General features: G+C 39.4%; 3 protein-coding genes and 1 non-coding gene across 6 annotated transcripts in view; 3 read left to right on the top strand and 1 right to left on the bottom strand.

Annotated features, from left to right (window-relative positions):
* Positions 1-21,028, top strand: part of phf5a (PHD finger protein 5A) — a 373,616-nt gene that overhangs the window by 269,732 nt on the left and 82,856 nt on the right. The window lies entirely within an intron of this gene.
* cby1 (chibby 1, beta catenin antagonist) lies at positions 1,607-4,562 on the bottom strand. Of its 2 annotated transcripts, none has more exons than XM_074620446.1 (5): positions 4,430-4,562; positions 4,101-4,199; positions 3,881-3,986; positions 2,757-2,869; positions 1,607-2,099 (listed from the first exon to the last, which is right to left on the bottom strand). In XM_074620446.1, the coding sequence occupies exons 1-5, from the start codon at positions 4,433-4,435 to the stop codon at positions 2,019-2,021; spliced, it is 405 nt and encodes a 134-aa protein (XP_074476547.1). In that variant the 5' UTR covers positions 4,436-4,562; the 3' UTR covers positions 1,607-2,018. The 2 variants fall into 2 exon arrangements, with proteins under 2 accessions (XP_074476547.1, XP_074476548.1); XM_074620447.1 differs by having other exon boundaries at positions 4,345-4,506.
* plbd1b (phospholipase B domain containing 1b) lies at positions 4,701-19,702 on the top strand. 2 transcript variants are annotated; one of them, XM_074620436.1, is made up of 11 exons: positions 4,701-5,320; positions 5,785-6,097; positions 7,362-7,445; positions 8,116-8,257; positions 8,353-8,499; positions 10,102-10,246; positions 11,846-12,046; positions 15,816-15,956; positions 16,040-16,225; positions 16,360-16,466; positions 17,555-19,702. In XM_074620436.1, exons 1-11 carry the CDS (start codon positions 5,251-5,253, stop codon positions 17,729-17,731), a joined length of 1,713 nt encoding a protein of 570 aa, XP_074476537.1. In that variant the 5' UTR covers positions 4,701-5,250; the 3' UTR covers positions 17,732-19,702. The 2 variants fall into 2 exon arrangements, with proteins under 2 accessions (XP_074476537.1, XP_074476538.1); XM_074620437.1 differs by having other exon boundaries at positions 5,875-6,097; positions 17,555-19,700.
* trnar-ccu (transfer RNA arginine (anticodon CCU)) lies at positions 4,981-5,053 on the top strand. Its single transcript has one exon. It is a non-coding gene; the product is annotated as a tRNA-Arg (tRNA).

Genomic DNA, 21,028 nt, shown 5'->3' with positions numbered 1-21,028 from the left:
ATTACCTCTGTTTACATTTCATCTATTTTTATATTTTATACTTCTAGTGTAACACTTCTGTTTATATTTATTTATTACATCTACTTACCTATTTTATTTACTTTATAACTATGTGTGTTTTACCTGTTATATGTTTTATCTGCCTCGTCTTGTCAGGTATTTGTTTTTAAAGCACTGACCAGAAGTGGCAACTTTGAATCTCGTTGTATTTAATACAATGACAATAAAGCTTTCTATTCTACTTTGAACAAATCAAATTTTTTAAACTAATTTATTTTTAAAACTAATTTATAAAAGGTCGTACATTTCATTGACTGGGACCTGTTCTCTTCATACATCCCTGACTGGATGTATTTGCTATTACAGTACAATAGTACAATTTGCTATTGTTGCTGCTATATTTATAATGTTTATAATAATGATTATATTTTACTTCATTATTGTTATTCAATTGATTGATTGATCAATTGTCTATTATACAGGGATGAGAGAGTAACAAACAGGAACAAAGAATCTCACTGCCATGTCAATGTGTATGTGATCAATAAACTAAACTTGAAACTTGAACTTGACTGGAACCCATTATTGATTTTTAATACAGGATATTATCAATGCACATTTCTACTTTGAACAAATCAATATATATATATTTATATATATATATATTCAAACAAACATTGAAATTCCAGACTTCATTTCACAAGGGATAGAAATTTGATGACATCATAGAATTGGTAATATTACCGTGTACTAGAAGTGATGCAGAGGAAGATAAAAATACAAGATTTTCTTTTTTTTTTATATTTTATTTTCAAATTTTTTAGTTAACCAAATATACAAAACATACCGAACACAAACATGGCTCCAAATTCCCTCCCTATCCCACCCACATACAAACTAAAAAAAGAACCTAACTCATGAGGAGTAGGCTAATTAACAATTATTATCAATTGAATTAAAAAGGATATAGAAAAAACAAATTAAATACACAAATAAAAAAATCATAAATAACGAGATGCAGTGTTCGGACTTATTCAGATGACTAATGATGAATCAAGTCTGATAATTTTGTTATATCAAATCCGATATAGGTGTTGGTAAGGAGTCCATATAGGTTAAATAGGGTTGCCAAATCTTCAGAAAGGTGTTGTATTCATTTCTGAGGGCATATGTGATTATTTCAAGTGGAATGCAGCTGTTCATTTCTAAAAGCCATAATCACAAGATTTTCTATCCTGGTTTGTATCAAAGCCATACTAAGTAAGTTCATACTGTACATTACATTATCACAATGTCTTAATGATGATCTAGGATTTTGACAAAAAAAACACTTTGCTCAAGGTCCACTTACTGAGTTGTGAGTAAAAGCTCTGCAAAAAGCTAGCAGGTGGACCTTGAGATACGATTTTTTGCAAACTATTGTTCCCAAGGTCAAGAATGAACTTTAAAATGATTAGGATTATTTATGCAAAAGCAGGCAACATTACTGCTCACATGTGGAACTCACTTCTTGTGAATTTGTCACTGGATATGACTCAACAAAATATCAATCCAATAAGTGTTTATGGTAATATTCTAAAAACTGTGAATGAAATAAATGGCACACTACCCGTAATGGACTTTATTTTTAATCTTAATAGAAAATACAGTAAATACAAAAAATCCTAAAAAGAAAATGTCAGCCAATATTTGCCATACAGATGTAAAAGATGTAAAAATGATGCTGTGTATAGAACAAACATGTTCACAGTTGTTTAAGATTTGAAGAAATGCAGGACAGAACAAATAAAAGTCCTCACTAAATCTGATTAAGGGGTACCTGCTTTTCCAATTAAATACAAGCAGGGCCGAGACCAGCAGCACAAAAGTCCTCATTATACGAAAAAAATATCTCTGTGCTTATGAGCAAAGAAACAAAAATTAAAAACAAAGTAACGCTTCTTTTTTTTTTTACATCAACAAACTTCAAACTGTGAATGAAGAACATTTCCTAGGATGAATGCATCGGATCCGGTTTGTCATTTCTTCCTTCGATGTTGAGTCTTTATATCTTCCACTTCTTTCTCTATCAGGTGGTATTCTACGGTAGTCTCTGTCAACTAGAAGAGAATGATTAAAAATCAGTTACACAGATTTGGTAAGACACTAAATTGCATCAACCATTGACCTGGTAATTAAGTGTGTATTTAAAATATATTAAGCAAGCTTTTATAACAAATCCAAGCAGTGTTAGACCGGAACTGAACATATGTTGCAAGCATGGTTACGGAGTCTGGAAACAAATAAGAGACATTGAAGCAACCTGAATATATTTTTTAATTTCTTTAAATTTGTAAACATTGAAAAAAATATTCAAATTCAGCTTTTGAAATTGCAAATCTAGAAATTTCGTATTTTTATTGCATCAAGTTGATTTCAGAAAAAATAAATTTGGATACATGGCTTTCAAAGTAATTTATTTCTACGCTATGAATTCAGTGGTTTAATTTCAATATTAAGTATTCAGTGGCTGTTAAAATTCAAATACGTATGCCTCTTATTTGCCTCCATACCTGAAGGTGATCATATATGATATGATATATTGGCCCATTCATACATTGGACAAACACAGGTTTATCCAAGGTCACTGCATCTGCCTGAAAGGGGTTTAAGGAGGAGGAGGCCAAAATAAACTTCCCTACTTAAATAAACTTGCATATTGCATTTTTTATGTTTATGAGAATGTAAGGGCACAATCAAAGCTGCTCAGGTCTTACCATGTCCAACAGAATTTCAATCTTAAGTTTCAGGAGGTTGTTCTCTTCTTCAAGCTGTACATTTCTTTTCTTAAGCCGCTGCACTTCCCTACCAGATGCATTCCCACCAGATTCTGGTTCAACAGGAGAAAAAAACAAGAATTAGTGTTGTTTTGGCCATTCACAGACCAACAGTGATCGATCACCTGTTCTCTGCACTTAGGACAAGCTGATCAGGCGGGCCTGCTCTGTGGTCGGCATGGAGCTCGACTCTCTGGTGACGGTGGCAGAGGAAAGAACACTCCATCCTCTGCACGCCGTCATCACCAAACAGTGGAGCTTGTTTAGCGGCAGGCTGCTGCTCCCCAAGTGCTCCACAGACACACTCAGGAAATCCTTTGTCCCACGAGCCATCAAACTGTACAACACCTCTCTAGGGAGGTTGGGGACAAAGGAGGACGGTCTGCAGGACAGATAATAATGCACTTGCATAGACTAATCTACTGGAGTTACCCTGCACTATATTCATTTTTAACAGTCTCTTCTGCACTATATTCACTTTTTGAATAGTCCTGTATCACAGCTGTTACCCTGCACTATATTCAGTTTTAACAGTTTTCTTCATCTCCTTGTATTTTTATATCTGGTATATTTTTTTTGTACTTTGCACAACTAACTTTTTTACTGCCTTTTTACTAACTTGTGTTTTGCACTATGGAACTGTGATGCTGGAAACTTGAATTTCCCTTGGGATCAATAAAGTTACTATCTATCTATCTATCTATCTATCTATCTAAACTGTGGAAGCACTGCAGCCACTGCACTGTTCTGTAAGGCAAGGCAAGGCAGCTTTATTTGTATAGCACATTTCAGCAACAGGGCAATTCAAAGTGCTTTACATGAACATTTAAGAACATTGCGACAAATTGCAAAAGAACATTAAGACATAATTAAAACAGTTATAAAAACATAAAAATTATTAAAGATTAGAAAATAAAAATAAGCTAAAAATAAAAGCTATAGGATAGAAGCTAAAATAGAATATAACACACGAGTAAAAGCTCTAGTGCAGTATATAAGATCATTATCTGGTTTAATAAAAGGCAGCAGCAAACAGGAAAGTTGAGCATTATCAAACTCAGTACCTGATATCCAATGTCCTTCTTCAAATTTCCAACTCTGACCTCCAAGGTTCATCACAGGAGGTCCATACTCAAGACCCAGCTCGACTTCTCTTGTTGAGCGATCCAACTAAAAGAGATGAGAGGGTAAAAGACAATATATCAATCAACAGTGTAGATTAGACAAGGGGTCAATGAGGGATAAGGGTTTATGTGAACTCATCCATCAGTTGTGTGAGCTCACCGTGTGGAGGCTGGACAGAGAGGCAGATTTGCGAGGAGGAGTCTTCTTCGGACTGAATGTGTTTCCAAAGAGCGGCATCTTCAGTGATTTCTTCAGGTCCTGTATAACAGATGGTACACCAGTGGTAGCATTAGCAGCTATTGTACAGAGAGCAGCAGTATCACGTAGCCACAGTAACCGTGTTGCTAACGCTACATTACCGAGCTAATGCTAGGTGGCTAACACTAACACTAGCTGCTCATACCTGACATTTAATTGAAACAGTTGCCTGCCTCACAGGTGGGTTAGTAGTTGCTTTGTCACTGAGATTAGACAGCTAGTATATTTACCTCCATACAGACTATTTATTTAAACTCTTAACGTGCTGGTTGAAACTGTCATCTCTCACAACAAAACCATACTGGCTACTGCGCATGTGCGAAAGTTCCATTTGTGTAAATAAAACAGACAACAGACTGAAATATCGCACGGCTTTAATAAAAAGCAGTTGGGAAAATATTGGCCAACACCAGCAAGTTTATGATATTTACAGTGTAACTCGGCGCTTGAATGTTATATCTAGGGCCTTGTGTGCATATTTCAATAGTCAAAGTCGCATTAGGATAACATAAATACCCCTATTTGAGGGAGATAATGGAATCACCCATAAAACGTAAGCGCATCACCATGGTGATCGTGTCACTCGGCCTATCCAAGCCCATGGTTTATGTTCACATATTGTGTATTCAGAGGAATTAATATAACAATGTTGTTTCAGAAACTCAATTTGTCAAAGCGGAGGTTTTAAGTTATACAAATACAAACTCCACAATCAAAACCAAGTCACAATAAGTCTCGTAGACGGTTATAAAATACTTTGACTCCGCCCCTTCTGCATACTGCCCCAGTGGCCTAATGGATAAGGCACTGGCCTCCTAAGCCAGGGATTGTGGGTTCGAGTCCCATCTGGGGTGAACTGTTTTGCTCGGCGAAAGGGAAGTTGATGCTGAGGATGATCATGGTGACGAAAAATGTTACACGCAATTAAAAGTACCTGCAACCGAAATACAACGCTTCGTGGACTCTTGAGAAATCACGCTTCATCACCGTCGCTTTCAATATGACTGACCATAATAACATTTATTAGGTTCGCAAGAAAATACCAGCTGACATGCAGAAGAAGCAAAGCATCAAACTCTGCGTCCTGCTGAGCACTTTGGCTGCATCAGTGCAAACTTACCGTGAGTAACGTTGCCGTGGTGTGTCTGTTATAATATATATATAATATCTATAATAATATAATATATAATATAATATAATATATAAAGAAAAGCTGTTTGTTGATATGGAATTGCAAATGACAAACAGATCATGGTAGCACTTATGTTAGGTGTTATATAATGCAAATGTCTTTGTTCTATTCTGCTCTACTCTATTCTATTTGACATATATTACCATACCATTTATTTTTTATTTTGTTTCATACATATTATGTTTACTAATGTTTACTGGGAGAAAACCATATGCTTCCATGTATGTGCAAACTACAAGAAAATCAGTAGTAGTAAATAAATTATCTTCTATCTGTATGTTCAAGTAACTATACTATTTATTGTGAACCACTAGTCTATAAAGATAAATACTTATTCCACAGAAACAAATAAGAAAGTGTATTTGTTATTTATGAGCTGTTTTTTCCTTGTAGTTCATTCTACTGGTGTCATGACATTATCTTACATAATGTGTGTTATCCAACCTCAACCCTGTGACCCCGTCCATCCTCCTACAATGGTAGAGCTCCAAGAGGCCACCGTGTACTGGGATGCTGCCCAGAAAAGTGTGGTCCTGAAGGAGGGGGTGATGGAGACAGAGGGGGGAGCCTACGGTTACTTCAATGACACTCTGCTCCTCTCTGGATGGGGCGTCTTGGAGATCCTAGCAGGTCATGGAGGGATCACACAGGAAGACGAGACCACCTTCTTCCTTGCTGGGTACCTGGAGGGTTATCTCACTGCTGGGTGAGTCTCACAGGTCTTGAAGTGAACTGCAAATTAAACTAATTTGTGTGAAATATCTCAAACCAAAAGTCTTTGAGCCCACAGGGTCAGTCACCAAATCACCTGAACACATCATCAACTCAAGTCTGTGTTCAAGCTATTGAATCAGAATCAGAAAATAGCACATACTTTGTCTTTAACAAGGCATAGACAAATATGTCATCCCCCATGATTGACGGGGTCTCTGTCAGGGCCAATCAGCATCATTTTAGTTATCAGTCTCCATAGACTGTATGTCTGTTGCCAGGGTGTCTCTGACGTTGAATATGTGCGAGCAAAATAATTTGATATATTCATTTTACATCAGTTAGCTGGAGAAAAATAACAAAAAGGATTCTACAAATTATGACAACTTACAACATTTTTTGCTAAATTTTACTCTGAAGGTGTTTTGTTCCATTTAGCTTTGGCTCACTGTCACACTTTAATAGAACAGATTCATTGCTAATGTTATTAGTAACACCTGAGTTTTTCCCACTATGAAAGTTTGAATTGCCCCTGACTGAAAAGGCCTATTATACGGCATTGTGTTGTAAAAGACTCAGTTTTAACAAATTCTAAATGCAAAAAAAAAATACTAGAAGATAATCAAAACACAGAGAAAGCCTTTAAAGAGGATATATTATGCTTATTTTCAGGTTCATATTTGTATTTGGATTTCTTTTTAGAACATGTTTTACATGGTACCCCCCTTCCCAGCTAACCCACTCTGTTGTGATTGGTCATCTGAACCACACTCTTTGGACTCTGCTCCAGCTCCGCTCTAACTAGCTTTGTTTGGGTGCCAAACTAGCCTATAGGCAGATATTACGCAAATGTGTTACTTGGTGACATCACCGCGTTACAGCAGAAAAAAGCGGGACTTCAACCAAGGCGTTTCAGGCAGTTCAGGAGCAGTGTTTCTGTGGGGGGAGAGTGACTCCATTTGGGGTCGACTTTGGGCCTTGTAACTTTGCAGACCTTTTCTACATGCACAAAGAAAGAGAAAAAGCACACAAGTATAATAGGTCCTCTTTAAAAATGTGGCAGATGCTCTTCATAAAATGTTAAAGTCCAATTTTTACTGTATATATAAAGCCGAGTTGATCACTGAGTTGGTTTGATTAATTGGATTACATTTCCGATTACAATTCTGACAGTGTCGCTAATAACTGTAGCTGTAACTGTGTTAACTTAGTGTCATAGAAATGGTTTAATTCCAACTGTTCTTATTCTTTCTCCGCAGACAGATGTTCAATCATTACTTCAACATGTACCCTCAATTCCTAAAGGATGAGAAGGTTTTGAATCCCCTGAAAAGGTTTTTAAGGTACAGTCTCACTATCTGTTCACGTTCATGGCCTGTAGGCTAAGATTAAACATTATAGGCATATTGGCAGAAATTGGTCTGATGGCTTTGCTGGGATAAATCGGCTTTATCTTGTCTACTCTTATATATACCAGAGGTTCCTCATTCTCATCATTTCATTATTCTGAGTTTTCTTTTTTTTGTGATCAAATTTTATTGGTATTGAACATATGCATTGGAAATTATTAACAAAAAATTTGCATTATAAAAAAAATAAAAATAAATAAATAAAATCATTACTAACAATGATAATAATAAATACAGTTTTCATGGAAAGCTATCATGTCTAATGCTTTTTCGGAAGCTTTTTCACCTGAATAAGTAGGTTCATTTGTTGAAATATTAATATTAATATAATTCTACTCATATTTGTATTCTTATTTTATATAGGAATTAAAATTTTAAGATATTGATTGATGAATTATTGCTAGCTTCACCAGTACTGTCTCATATTTGTCAAACACTAGTGTACACTAAATGCAAAAATGCCATTTATGCATGCAGTGATTGTTGTATTTCTGAATTTAGACACACAGTAAAATCAGGCAGCACATTTGAGAAGCAGCCAAACGCACTGATTAGTAACAGAAAACAGCCCAAAGTGTCCTTCAGCTGTCTGAATGATCCGCAGCAAGCAGGACCAGTGGGCCAGAGAGCAGGTGAAACTGAGGAGACGCAGCTACCCCTTGTGGAAGCACCTGGGACTGATCCTGGCCCAGTTGGACGGACTCCACGCCGGAGCTGCACAGTGGGCCAAAAGCAAACACAGGGAGGTGTGTGAATGTGTGTGTGTGTTGGAGAAACAGTGAGAGAGTTGTCCACAGTATCATGTCATTCATCTCAGCCACTTCCACCATCCCCCTCCCAGCCTCTGTCAGCGTTCGCCCTCCAGTTTCTGAATGGCGTTGGTGACCTCTTGGACCTCGTCCCAGCTCTGACGCCTCGGTCCAACTCCTCCGCAGGGACCGGCGCTTTCAGGATGCCAGGAATGGGCCACTGCACCGCTCTTATCAAGGTCAGGCCAAGCTCATTTGGCTCAAGCTGTGAGGGAGCACTTGGGAAGCTTCAATGCCTAATTAGTTTTATTGTGGGTTTTCCTCTTCTGAAGTGCATCAATGAATGCCAAAAGGCCATTGGGAGGAGGATATTTTCTCTTCCACCTCCACTCTTTTAAGCAAAACAACAAAGTGCCAATGGAATGAGGACACTGAGTGAGGCAGTGCAATCAGAAATCCACATTAGGTTTTAATTAATGAGATTTTATTTCTTCTTATCTCATTTGATTATTGGAAGCTTAAAGGAATAGTCTGGGTGTTTTGAAGTGGGGTTGTATGAGGTACTTATCCATAGTCAGTGTATTACCTAGATGACAGTCAGCACGCCCCCAGTTTGGAGAAGCAGACAGGAGTTACCGCACGGAAGCAAAGCAATGTACTGCTGTGGACGGAGCCGGCAGCAAAACATATTTTAGCCACCTAATAGAAAGGCTAACCTAAAAAAGTCAATATCATTTTAAGTGTACGCTATATTTAGAATATTTTCGCCACTTTACCTTGCTGTGAGACAGCCATTTCCGAGGGAGAACTGAAACCATTATCCATCTATGCACTCGCCAAAGCCACCAGACTCCATTGAAAAAAACTGTAATTTGACTTCGCAGAACACAAAGTTTGCATCATTGGGTGACTTTGGTGAATCAGAACTAACCAAAGTCAAACAATAACACAAACAAACTAACCGATCGAGGCAGCGGTAGACCTGCAACTCCCGCGTTCTGCTAAGTAAAAATCAAAAAAATTTCCAATGGAGTCTGGTTGCTTTGGTGAGAGCATAGATAGCAGCTTCAGTTCGCTGTTGGAAACATAGACTGTATAGCTGTCACACGGCAAGGTAAACCAGTGAAAATATTCTATACATAACATGCACTTAAACTGATATTGATTTTTCTTTTAAGTGAGCCTTTTTTTTAGGTGGCTAAAATACGTTTTGCTGCCGGCCCCGTCCACAGCAGTATATCGATTGCTTCCGTGCGGTAACTCCTGTCTGTTTCTCCCAACTGGGGGCGTGCCAACCGTCATCTACTGTAGGTAATACACTGACTATGGATAAGTACCTCATACAACCCCACTTCAAAACACTCAAACTATCCCTTTAAGTTTGCAAAATGTGGGTATTTACCAAGCAGGAGGGGTGTAACAAAAGCCAATATTGATTTGCATCATGGGAAATGAAGGGTCCAGTGTTTTTGGGGCTTGACCCGTACTAGGAAGTAAAAGTTGTGATATCTCAGCTTCCGCTGCTTCAACACCCAAACTATCCCTTTAATGATGCTATTATGCTAATATTTTTCTAATTAGCACCAAACACAAAGTACAGCTGATGGGAATGTCATTAGTTCTGCAGGTATTTCACATAAACAAAGTATTGGATGAATCAAAAATGTTGACGTGATGAGGGCGCTAGATGTTAACTTCAGGGCTTGCCAAATTAAAATAATTATAATTCAAGAGTGATTCAGTGAAATAGCATATACATGCCCGAACCAGTCCATCGTTTTATTACTGCCAACATCAGACACGACATGCCATACCCGTTCTCTCCCTCCTCTGTGTCCAAGGTGCTGCCAGGCTTTGAGAACCTGCTGTTCGGCCACTCCAGCTGGTATACGTATGCAGCCACCATGCGTATCTATAAACACTGGGACTTCAGGGTGTCTGACACACACGCCGCCACTGGAAAGATGTCTTTCAGCAGCTACCCTGGTACACACACACACACACACACACACACACACACACACACACACACACACTTGCACAAAGTGTGATATCACACATGAGCTGCACAGACTGTATTTATACTTTCGCCTAATAGATCATAAGATATGGCATAAGTAAAGTGTGCAAAAGTGAGATTCAAAGCTTGCAGATGAAACAGTGTTTGCATGACTTGAATTTGGAACAGTAGAGTTTGTCAACCTACAGTACAGCAAAGCACAGCTTTCCTGCGAAAGCCCTGAGTTGAGGTGAACGGCTTGTCCTTAATCCACACGGTTTCATTTTCATCTTGGAAAACATAAACACTGACATCAAGGACTTAACCCAAATCCTCAATGTGCATTCTCTACAGAAAGTAATTCTTCTGCTAAGCACACAGCTTAGTCAGTGACGGGGGAAACATCTAGCGCAGTGTGTGCACAAAACAGAGCCATGATGAAATGTATTCCCTCACCGTTGAGTCGGAGGAGGAGGCGGAATAATTTTGTGGGCAAAGATTTGCGGTGTGGTCTGGGCCTCAAAAATCCTCTTACAAGGCCCCATAGCTATCAGAACGGGAGTGGTTTTAATGCACTATTTTTAGAGGCCAGCAGGCCAAGGATATCACTTCACTATATTACATCGAAGAGACGAAACACACCTCTGCCACTGCAGGTGGGGTCTGACCCCTGCAGCCTTCTTCTTAAGCTGCTTTCTCTCTGACAATGTGACGCATTTAGCAGGTCAGAGCCAACAGAATGAGAAAAGATGCAATGCAAATACTTTATGTAGGAGTGGAAGTGGTTGTGGGTGGTGGAAATATTCCTCTGCCTATGATTTACATTATTGATAACAGCAGCAGTATTGTATATTCATTATTAATAGTAGCAGCAGCAGCAGCATTAATAGTAATAGAAGTAGTAGTGGTAATATAATGGTAGTAGCAGGAATATTAAAGAAGTATTTCTTCTTTCTGTATGTAGTAATGGTGAAGTAAATATACAGCTACAACTAGCTGCTGGTTAGCGGTAAACAGCGAGCCAGGCTAAAACTCTTTTTAAAAGGCACAGTGTGTAGCATTTTGGGGATCTATTGGCAGAAATGGAATATAATAGTAATAAAAGTTTTCTTTAATGTATAATCACCTGAAAATAAGAATTGTTGTGTTTTCATTACATTAGAATGAGCCGTTTATATCTACATAGGGAGCGGGTCCTCTTCACGGAGTCGGCCGCCATGTTTCTACAGTGGCCCAGAACGGACAAACCAAACACTGGCTCTAGATAGGGCCTTTTTGCGTCAGCCGCCGTAGTTCTTGGCTACACGCTTGGCACATGAGGTCTAAGTTGGTAGCAATCTGCAACCTCACCACTACATGCTGCCAGATCCTACACACTGCACCTTTAAACTTTGTTTAAAAAAACATGCCTGCTGTAGGTTGTAGGTGAGGATAAGAAATTATCTCAAATATTCCCTCTCTAATATTTGTCCTAAAACATCCTTCTCCTCTCACTCCCTCTACTCTTGGCTTCTATATATGACCACCACTTCTTCCTCCTCCTCCTCCTCCTCCTCCTCCTCCTCCTCCTCCTCCTCCTCCTCAAGGCTTCCTGATGTCTCTGGACGACTTCTACCTGCTTGGGAGCGGCCTGCTGATGACTCAGACCTCCATCGGCGTCTTCAACGTCTCTCTGTTATCCCAGCTCGGCCCTCACAGCCTGCTGGCCTGGCAGAGAGTCCGCCTGGCCAACAGCCTGGCACACAGTGGAGAGGAGTGGGCGCACATCTTCTCCAAATACAACTCAGGTGAAATCCTATAGTTGATGTGAATCAAGGGGGGTGGATTCAAAACCAAAGTAGGAAAAGATCAGTTGTTGAACACTTTTCAAATACATAAATAAGGACTTTGTTTCTTCAATTGAAAAGAATTGGCTCTAAACCCTTATATCCTTCCAGACGTGTCAGCAGAAGACATGATGTTCAATTCCTCTTTCTTTGCCTGAGCAAACCCTTTGATCAAACAAACTAAAACTCCTTCCTGCCTCATATATTATAATGTTGACATGATCACGCGATCTCAAAACCCCCAAAATGGCTGACAAACTACAGATTGACCATGAATACTGAATGCCAGCTGACAGTGGCCTACCAGGTATCAATAAATAGAAGTTGCGTACAGACTATAAACACGTGTAATTTAAATACACATTGAAATATATCCAATAGAGAAAAGGTCAGGGGATCAATTACAATTCTTCCTGAGGGGGACATGAATGTCTGTACCAAATGTCATGAGAATCCGTCCAATAGTTGTTGAGATATTTCACTTGAAACCAACCTCATGGTACGCTGGGGAATAGTAGTATGCTGGGGATAGTCTGGTGATCACCGATGTCAGTAGGATTCATCCTCTGAGAACCATGTATGTCTGTACAATAGACTGTGTATAAGAAGTAGAATCACTGTGACGTCACGCATTGGTTTGTGGACTGCCGTTTCGAAGCCTCGAGTTTGGTATTTTTTTTTTTTTTAAATTAATTTTTTTGGGGGCATTTTCCATTTTTTATTGAGAGGACAGTGGATAGAGTCTTGGAAAGGGGGGAGAGAGAGAGAGTGGATGCGGAAAGGGCCACAGGCCGGATTCGAACCCGGGCCGCCGCGGTCAGGACCAAGCCTTGATACATGGACGCCCGCTCTACCAACTGAGCTAACCCAGGCCTCGAGTTTGGTATTTTAACCGTCGCCATCTTGTTTATTTGCAACCAGAAGCTGAATAAGACATTTGTAGGCAACAAAATCTTACAATTAACTTTCATGACCTGAAAACACACTGTGAAAGGGTTAAAATTCTTAGACAAAAACACGGACAACTCCCAGACCGGACAACTCCCAGACTGGACAATGCCGTGGTAGCGACCTGTCAATCACAGGGTAGCCACGCCCTAAAGCATCCCCTGCTTTATGGTCTATTTGACTCTAAATGGGACCATCATTTACTAAATGAACATCATGCTGTATTGAAGAAGACTTGAAACTATGGATTGAGACCATAAACTCATGTTTACAATGTTTACTGAGGTAATAAATCAGGTGAGAAGTAGGGTCATTTTCTCATAGACTTCTATACAATCAGACTTCTTTTTGCAACCAGAGGAGTCGCCCTCTGCTGGCTATTAGGAAGAATGCCAATTTAAGGCACTTCAGCATTAGCTTCACTCTTCAGACCTGGAGGTTGCCCACTGGTCTGTACCAAATTGTGTGCCAATTCATAGAACAGATGTTAAAAAGATGAACAGACACTTTGACCTGTCACCAAAGTAAAGTATTTGAGTAATAGAACGACGGGGCAGGACAGAGAAATAAGAACAGACACAAGGAAAATGAGACTTGCAGAAAGGAATTAATGATTACTTTAGTCTAAAACCCTGGCTATGTAAAAATCCACAGGACACATTTCCACAGAGATTTAACCGGCTCTCAAACAGACCATCGTTCTCATTACACACCACTTGTGTTAATTGGGCAGCTGCTTTGATCTTTCACGTCATGTTGCTATGGGAGGGCAGAGGAGAACAGGACAGAGTGTTCTTGAAACTGACAGTCCTCTCGTCACCCACCAGCTTCTTGCTCTCCGTCCTGCCAAACTGTTGTGGTGGCCTGCAGGAAGTGAACATCAGAGCCTTTGCCTTTGCAATTTCATATAGATAGGGTTAGGTTAGGGGTTTATTGTCTGTGCAAGTCAGTAACTCCAGAGCCAGAAGTTTGTTTTCTAGAATCAGATCCCTCAGGCACATGCAAGACTGTGCATGTTGTTTTTCCTTTGCCAGTCATATACTAGAAGCCATGCAACTAGATAATGATGTGACTTACCAATATTGGTCTGTTATTAGATAAAGTCACCATACTTTTGTGGTGGTTTTGCATGTTTTGGCCCAAAACATGTATGTTTTATGTGCACACTTTCCAAAGGTTATAGTATATAATATATATATATATATATATATATATATATTATATATTTTAATTTCCTTCCTTCTAGAAAGTCAGGAGTTTATGTCAATACAGTAATCCTGGACTTGCAGAAACAGACAGTCTAACTTTACCTAATGGTGCGTTCAAGGACGCGTTGACATCTGATATTTTAAAGATCACTGTGTTAAACATTCCTGTTCGGTAGCCAGCTTCAGGGAATTTGTGGCCGGGTTATAGCAGCATGGCTCTAGGAATGACAAAGTTGGTCCATCACTTTGGTACAGACTGAAATATCCAGTGGGCAACCTCCGGGTCTGAGAAGAGAAGCCAATGCTGAAGTGCCTTAAACCTGCATTCTTTCTAACAGCCAGCAGGGGGTGACTCCTCTGGTTGCAAAACGAAGTCTGATTTTATAGAAGTCTATGAGAAAATGAGACTACTTCTCATTTTATTATTACCTCGGTAAACATTGTAAACATGAGTTTATAGTTTCAATCACTAGTTTCAAGTCTTCTTCAATACAGCATGATGTTCATTTAGTAAATTATGGTCCCATTTAGAGTCAAATAGAGGATAAAGCAGGGTATGTTTTAGTACGTGGCTACCTTGTGATTAACAGGTCGTTACCACGGCGTTGTCCGGTCTGGGTGTTTTCGTCTTACAACTTTAACCCTTTCACAGTGTGTTTTCAGTTCATGAAAGTTATTTGTAGTATTTTGGTCGCTTAAAAATATTCAGCGTTAGCTCAACCCTCGTGTGTCACTTCTGGGGTCGTGTCTACAAGGTAACCTGCGAGTGTGGAAACTCTTGCGAGATAGTTGTTCTCGAATAGTTGAGGTTAGGATAGGTCATCAGGCAGGGAGTCTTGCGAAATTGTTTTGCAGATTACAGATCAGATTTCCCAATTTGCGGGTTACCTTCTAGACACGATTTTCTTGTTGCAAAAAACCAAGATGACGACGGCCAAAACCCAAGATGGTGACAGCCAAATCTCAGAACTCGAGGTTTCCACAAACCAATGGGAGACGTCACGGTGACTACGTCCACTTCTTATATACAGTCTATAGATTTTGATGGATTGCAGTGACATTTTATACATTCATGGTCCCAAGAGGATGAATCCAGTGACTTTGGTGATTCTCTGACTTTTCATCTAGCACCACCAGCAGGTTAAAATGTTCTTAATTTGTCTAATACTTGATGTAGACTTTTAGCTCAATCCAACCACACAAAGTCACTAGTGTGGCAGTAGATTAAAAAATAAAAAAGCTCCTTTTCAGAAACTTCCCATCACTTCTCAGCTGTCAGAGTATCCTTGACCACTTGCAAGGATACTCTGCAAGGACAGTTTTGAAGATGATCCCCGCTCGCAACTGTAGTACCACACAATCACGGTGTCCCCGTGACAAATAATAAAGACAACAAATTGTTCACTGAGATGGTTTACCAATTTACAGCAAGCTTAAGTCTCTCCAAGTTGATTTAAATGCACTCACTGCCTGTCCTAGAAAACCAACAGCATGCTTTACTGACCTTCAAACCCCACGTGGATTCTCTGTGTCTGTGAGGCAGGAGACAGAGCATGTCCCCCTCTGTGTTTTAGGTACATATAACAGCCAGTACATGGTGGTGGACCTGAGCAAGGTTTCTCTGGGTCACAGTATCAGGGACGGAGCTCTGACTGTGGTGGAGCAGATTCCCGGGAAGGTGATGCACTCTGATCAGACTCAAGCTTTACGCAGAGGTGAGAAACAAACATCCATCTATATAGGTTTTATCCGGGATAATGTGTCTGGACAACCTCCTTTATTGTGCTACATTTGGCAGGTTACTGGCCATCCTACAACATACCGTTCCATGTTGAAATCTACAACCTGAGTGGGTACGGCGTGATGTGGAAGAGATACGGAGAGGACTTCTCTTACGACCTCTGTCCCCGAGCCAAAATCCTCCGCAGGGACCAAGCTAAGGTGTCTGACCTGAGCTCCCTCAAACACATCATGAGATACAACAGTAGGTGGAACATATTTTATATCCTTTCCTGAACTCAAAGGACTTTGGAGATGTAGCAGAAAACGCACACAAATAGTTCAAGATATTTTCAGACTGTAAGCAGCGTGAAAAAAGTCTGACTCGTTCTGTTTCAGATTACAAGAGAGACCCGTACTCCAAGGGCCATCCGTGTAAAACCATCTGTTGCCGTAACGACCTGAGACCAAGGAGACCACGTCCAGGAGGTTGCTATGACACCAAGGTCAGAGATCATCAGCACTTGAATGCCAGAATAAAGTTATGTACTATGAAAAAAATTGCTATTACAAAATATTATACAGAATTGTTTAGAGCTAATTGATTAGTTGTCAACTATTAAATTAATCGCCAACTATTTTGAAAATCGATTAATCAGTTTGAATAATTTTTAAAGAGAAAAAAAATTTAAAATTCTCTGATTCCAGCTTCTTAAATGTGAATATTGTCTGGTTTCTTTACTCCTCTATGACAGGAAACTGAATATCTTTGAGTTTTGGACAAACAAGACATTTTGAGAATGTCATTGTGGGCTTTGGGAAACACTGATTGACATTTTTCACCATTTTATAGACCAAACAACTAATCGATTAATCAAGAAAATAATCAACAGATTAATTGACAATGAAAATAATAGTTAGTTGCAGCCCTGCAATTGTTTATAGGTGCATTTATGTTTTTTTGTGTAGGAGTAATATACCCTATTATTCGATATAGGTTATTTTCATCACTGTCACACAGGTCCTTCATGTTCCCAACTTCCTAAAATGTTTGTTAAAACCTGCAATGATATTTTCTTTTCTTTGCCTGTTTTGTTTAGGCCTAGTCATTTAATCATTTAGTTACATGCTCACAATGACAACTCTAACATGCTGATGTTTAGCTGGTATAATGTTCAAAGTAATGTAAAAAGTACATTTTTCAATCAAAGATGCCAGAGTTTAGGACATGTACACTGGGTTACCCGGCCTGAAAGAGCTGCTAACATGGAAACAACGTTGTTAGTCAGGAGCTTTCTTCAGAGGCTTTTCCACTCTGAAGGAAAAAAAACTGAGGAAAAATAGTGAAACCTTTTCATTTCTGGCTTTAAAAAGGTAAAATTTAATGTGATCAGCAGTTTTAAAATGTCACGGAACCCACATTGGTTGAACCCAAACATTCATAGTTAATAAGTATAAGGTTTAGAATGACTAAACTCCATTAATGGCAACAGAAATGTCTTCATGGATGTCTATTTGATATTTGAATCATATTATTAAATGACCTCACTTTCTTCCTGTTACTCCCTATACCCGTATCTATCTCATGGTACAGGTGACAGACTACCGGATGGCTGTCCAGCTGGTTGCAGAGGCAATAAACGGCCCCACGACGCAGGGGGGCCTGCGTCCGTTCTCATGGCGATCGTTCAACCTCACGACTCATCGGGGTCTCCCACACACCTACAGCTTTCCCTTTGTCACTATGAGGCCCACACTGCATCGGCCCTGAGAGCACAGAGACAGAAGATAGCACCTGTCAAGGTCCGAACAGGTCATGCTGTGCATTTCAGTACCCACACTACCATACTATTTAGTATGCCAGAAGAAGATTTAATATGTCCCAATACATAGTCTGTCAAATGTGGTATGCTAAAAATACCAGGATGTCCTACTACATCCGGTCATATTTTGCAGTACGCAAGCCAGCATGCTTATCTGGCTATTCTGACCCACAATCCTCTGCTCAGCGTATATACACCGATCAGCCATAACATTATGACCACCTGCCTAATATTGAGTAGGTCCCGCTTTTGCAGCCAAAACAGCCCTGACCCATCGAGGCATGGACTCCACTAGACCTCTGAAGGTCTGCTGTGGTATCTGGCACCAAGCCGTCAGTAGGGGATCCTTTAAGTCCTGTAAGTTGCGAGGTGGGGCCTCCGTGGATCGGACTTGTTCGTCAAGCACATCCCACAGATGCTCGATTAGATTGAGATCTGGACAATTTGGAGGCCGAGTCAACACCTCCAACTCGTTGCCATCCACATGATGTAAAAGAAAACGTGATTCATCAAACCGGGCCACCTTCTTCCATTGCTCCGTGGTCCAGTTCTGATGCTCACGGCTACGCAGCCCAATACGCACCAAACTGCGATGCACTGTGTGTTCTGACACCTTTCTATCGGAACCAGCATTAACTTTTCCAGCAATTTGAGCTCCAGTAGCTCTTCTATTGGATCGGACAACACGGGCCAGCCTTCGCTCCCCACGTGCGTCAATGAGCTTTGGGTCTGACCCTGTCGCTGGTTCACCGGTTTTCCTTCCTTGGACCCAGTCGTCTAGCCAATTTGGCCCTTGTCAAAGTCACTCACATCTTTATGATTGCCCATTTTTTCTGCTTCCAACACATCAACTTCAAGAACAAAAATGTTCACTTGCTGCCTAATTTATCCCACCCACTGCGAGGTGCCATTGTAATGAGATAGTCGATGTTATTCACTTCACCTGTCAGTGGTCTTAATGTTATGGCTGATCGGTGTATGAGCAAGATGGTCAAAGTTCAAGAGGCAATGTTATGAAGAAGTAGTATGTGCTTTTTAAGGGCAGATGCAGTATGTACTAAAAGTAAATAGAAAAAGTATGTGATTTGGAACGTAGCTATGCTTTCCTGTTCAAATCAGGAATAAATGTCACAACACTCAACATCCTGGTGTACCTGTGATTACTGGGCAAAATGTAAAAGCTTTGTAAAATATGACATACATGTCCCACTAATGTGGTCAAAAATATAATTGAAATATAAGCAGAGGTTAAATTTTCAGACAGTGTGCATTATCGCAAGTAAATATTAGTCATTAAAGGATGACATGGGGCAATCTGAATGACTTCATTTCCCATTGTCAATTATCCATCTGAATTTAGTGTTACAGTCATTTATTATAAAGCTGATTAATGCCGTCCTGGGGTAGAAGGACACCGGCTTGATTGTTTGTTATTAAACTATTTATTAATCCGGTATTACATCATCCTGATATGATTAGCCACAGTGAGATGATCCTTTTGGAATCACTACTGCTCTCATTGAGGATTTATCAGCAGTGTTTTCACAGTTTGTTTCAAGTTTGGGATTTTAGCCATCAGGGAAATGCTATTAAGTTTTTCATTTTTGAAATAAATACTAATTTATTTTGTTTTGTTGTTTTGTTCTATGCAATGTTTCCTCAGGTTTATACAGTGTGTAACAAAAAAAATCTAACTAAATATTAATGATAATAAAGTCTTCATATATTGTAAACGATGGTGCGTTTTCTCCTTCATTTAGTATTCAGAATTGTTTTACAAAAACTACAAGACCAAGTATTTTTGGTCTTTGTCAAGTTTGTCAGAAAGACCTAGACCGAAACCAAAAATTGGGCAACTTTCAAAATAAAACATTTAAATGAATTTATCAAAAGAGATGCTAAAAAACTCAGCCAATTTCATGAAGACTTAACTCATAAATATGATATTTATACAACATGTTATTGTATGACAGGTTCTCCACCATTCCTTCAGAAATAGCCTATATATTTTACTTTGTAGGAATACACTGCATGCTCATTTTTTCACCGATAGACTGACAACTCAGCCTGCTATACATTTATACCAGTAGTAGTAAACCATCATAAATCCCTGCAAACAGAAATAAGTTAATCGTGATAGCATTTGTGCAAAGGATATATCAAGCAAGAAAGCATGATTTCCTAATTTTCTAAAACTATAATATATTTTTAAAGGACCAGTGTGTAGGATTTAGAAGGATCTATTAGCAAAAATGGAATATAATATGCATAACTATTTATAATACTACTATATTACTTTTCTTTATGGCATAATCACCTGAAAATAAGAATGGTTGTATTTTTGTCAGAATAGAATGTTGAATGATTCATATCAACATAGGGAGCGGGTCCTCTTCATGGAGTCCGCCATGTTGCTGGACCTTTAACTCTATGAGAGTCTGCTGCACAACCACCCCACATAACTGAGGTACAGCCTGCGTAAATGTATAATATAAACTGCGGAAAAAAAGTTCGGAAACTTGTGTTTGGTGGATATTTCTCTGTTGTTACAATGCTAATTGGCATTGTATTTGCCAAAATGCTCTGCCAATGGTAAACAGTGTATTCTCATAAGGCTACCAGGAAGCCTGCAATGACTGAGTCAATACCAACAGGAGAATACACTGTTTACCATTGGCAGAGCATTTTGGCAAATTTTTCTTGGGCGCTACCCACATAATCAGCTGTGCTGCTCATCCCACAAATGCATGATCCTTACAAGTTGGACATCATTGTGAAACGATGTAAAATACAATTCCCAGTTTATATTATACATTTACGCAGGCTGTACCTTAGTTATGTGGGGTGTTTGTGCAGCAAAATTACCTCTCATTGAGTTAAAGGTCCAGTGTGTAGGATTTAGTGGCATCTAGCGGCGAGGTTCCAGAATGCAACCAACTGAATACCCCTCAACCCCTCTCTTTCAAAGCGTGCACTGTGGCCTTCAGGTAAGGTAAAAACTAGGACTGTTGAAGTTAACGCGATAATAATGAGATACTGCAAAATCAAAATCAAGCATTAACGCTCGATCGATCTTTCAGCGGTTGTAGCATGTTAAATAACGCTTTCCAACGATGTAAAATACAATGCCAATTAGCATTGTAACAACAGAGAAATAATCCACCAAACACAAGTTTCCGAACTTTTTTCCCCCAGTTTACTTACCCTAGATTGTATTACTTCAGGCTATGCATACTTTCCATACT

Source organism: Sebastes fasciatus, chromosome 20 (assembly GCF_043250625.1).
Source record: "Sebastes fasciatus isolate fSebFas1 chromosome 20, fSebFas1.pri, whole genome shotgun sequence".
In the NCBI taxonomy this organism is placed as follows: Eukaryota; Metazoa; Chordata; class Actinopteri; order Perciformes; family Sebastidae; genus Sebastes; species Sebastes fasciatus.
This window is presented reverse-complemented; position numbering and strand designations above follow the sequence as displayed.

Coding starts and splice junctions, on each gene's coding strand:
- plbd1b (XM_074620436.1), top strand. CDS start 5,251: ATGCAGAAGAAGCAAAGCATCAAACTCTGCGTCCTGCTGAGCACTTTG. Junction 10,247..11,845: donor GTCTTTCAGCAGCTACCCTG/GTACACACACAC, acceptor CTCCTCCTCAAG/GCTTCCTGATGTCTCTGGAC. Junction 16,226..16,359: donor ACACATCATGAGATACAACA/GTAGGTGGAACA, acceptor GTTCTGTTTCAG/ATTACAAGAGAGACCCGTAC.
- cby1 (XM_074620446.1), bottom strand. Junction 3,987..4,100: donor CTCTGTCCAGCCTCCACACG/GTGAGCTCACAC, acceptor CATCTCTTTTAG/TTGGATCGCTCAACAAGAGA. Junction 2,870..3,880: donor AGAAGGACATTGGATATCAG/GTACTGAGTTTG, acceptor CTGTTGAACCAG/AATCTGGTGGGAATGCATCT.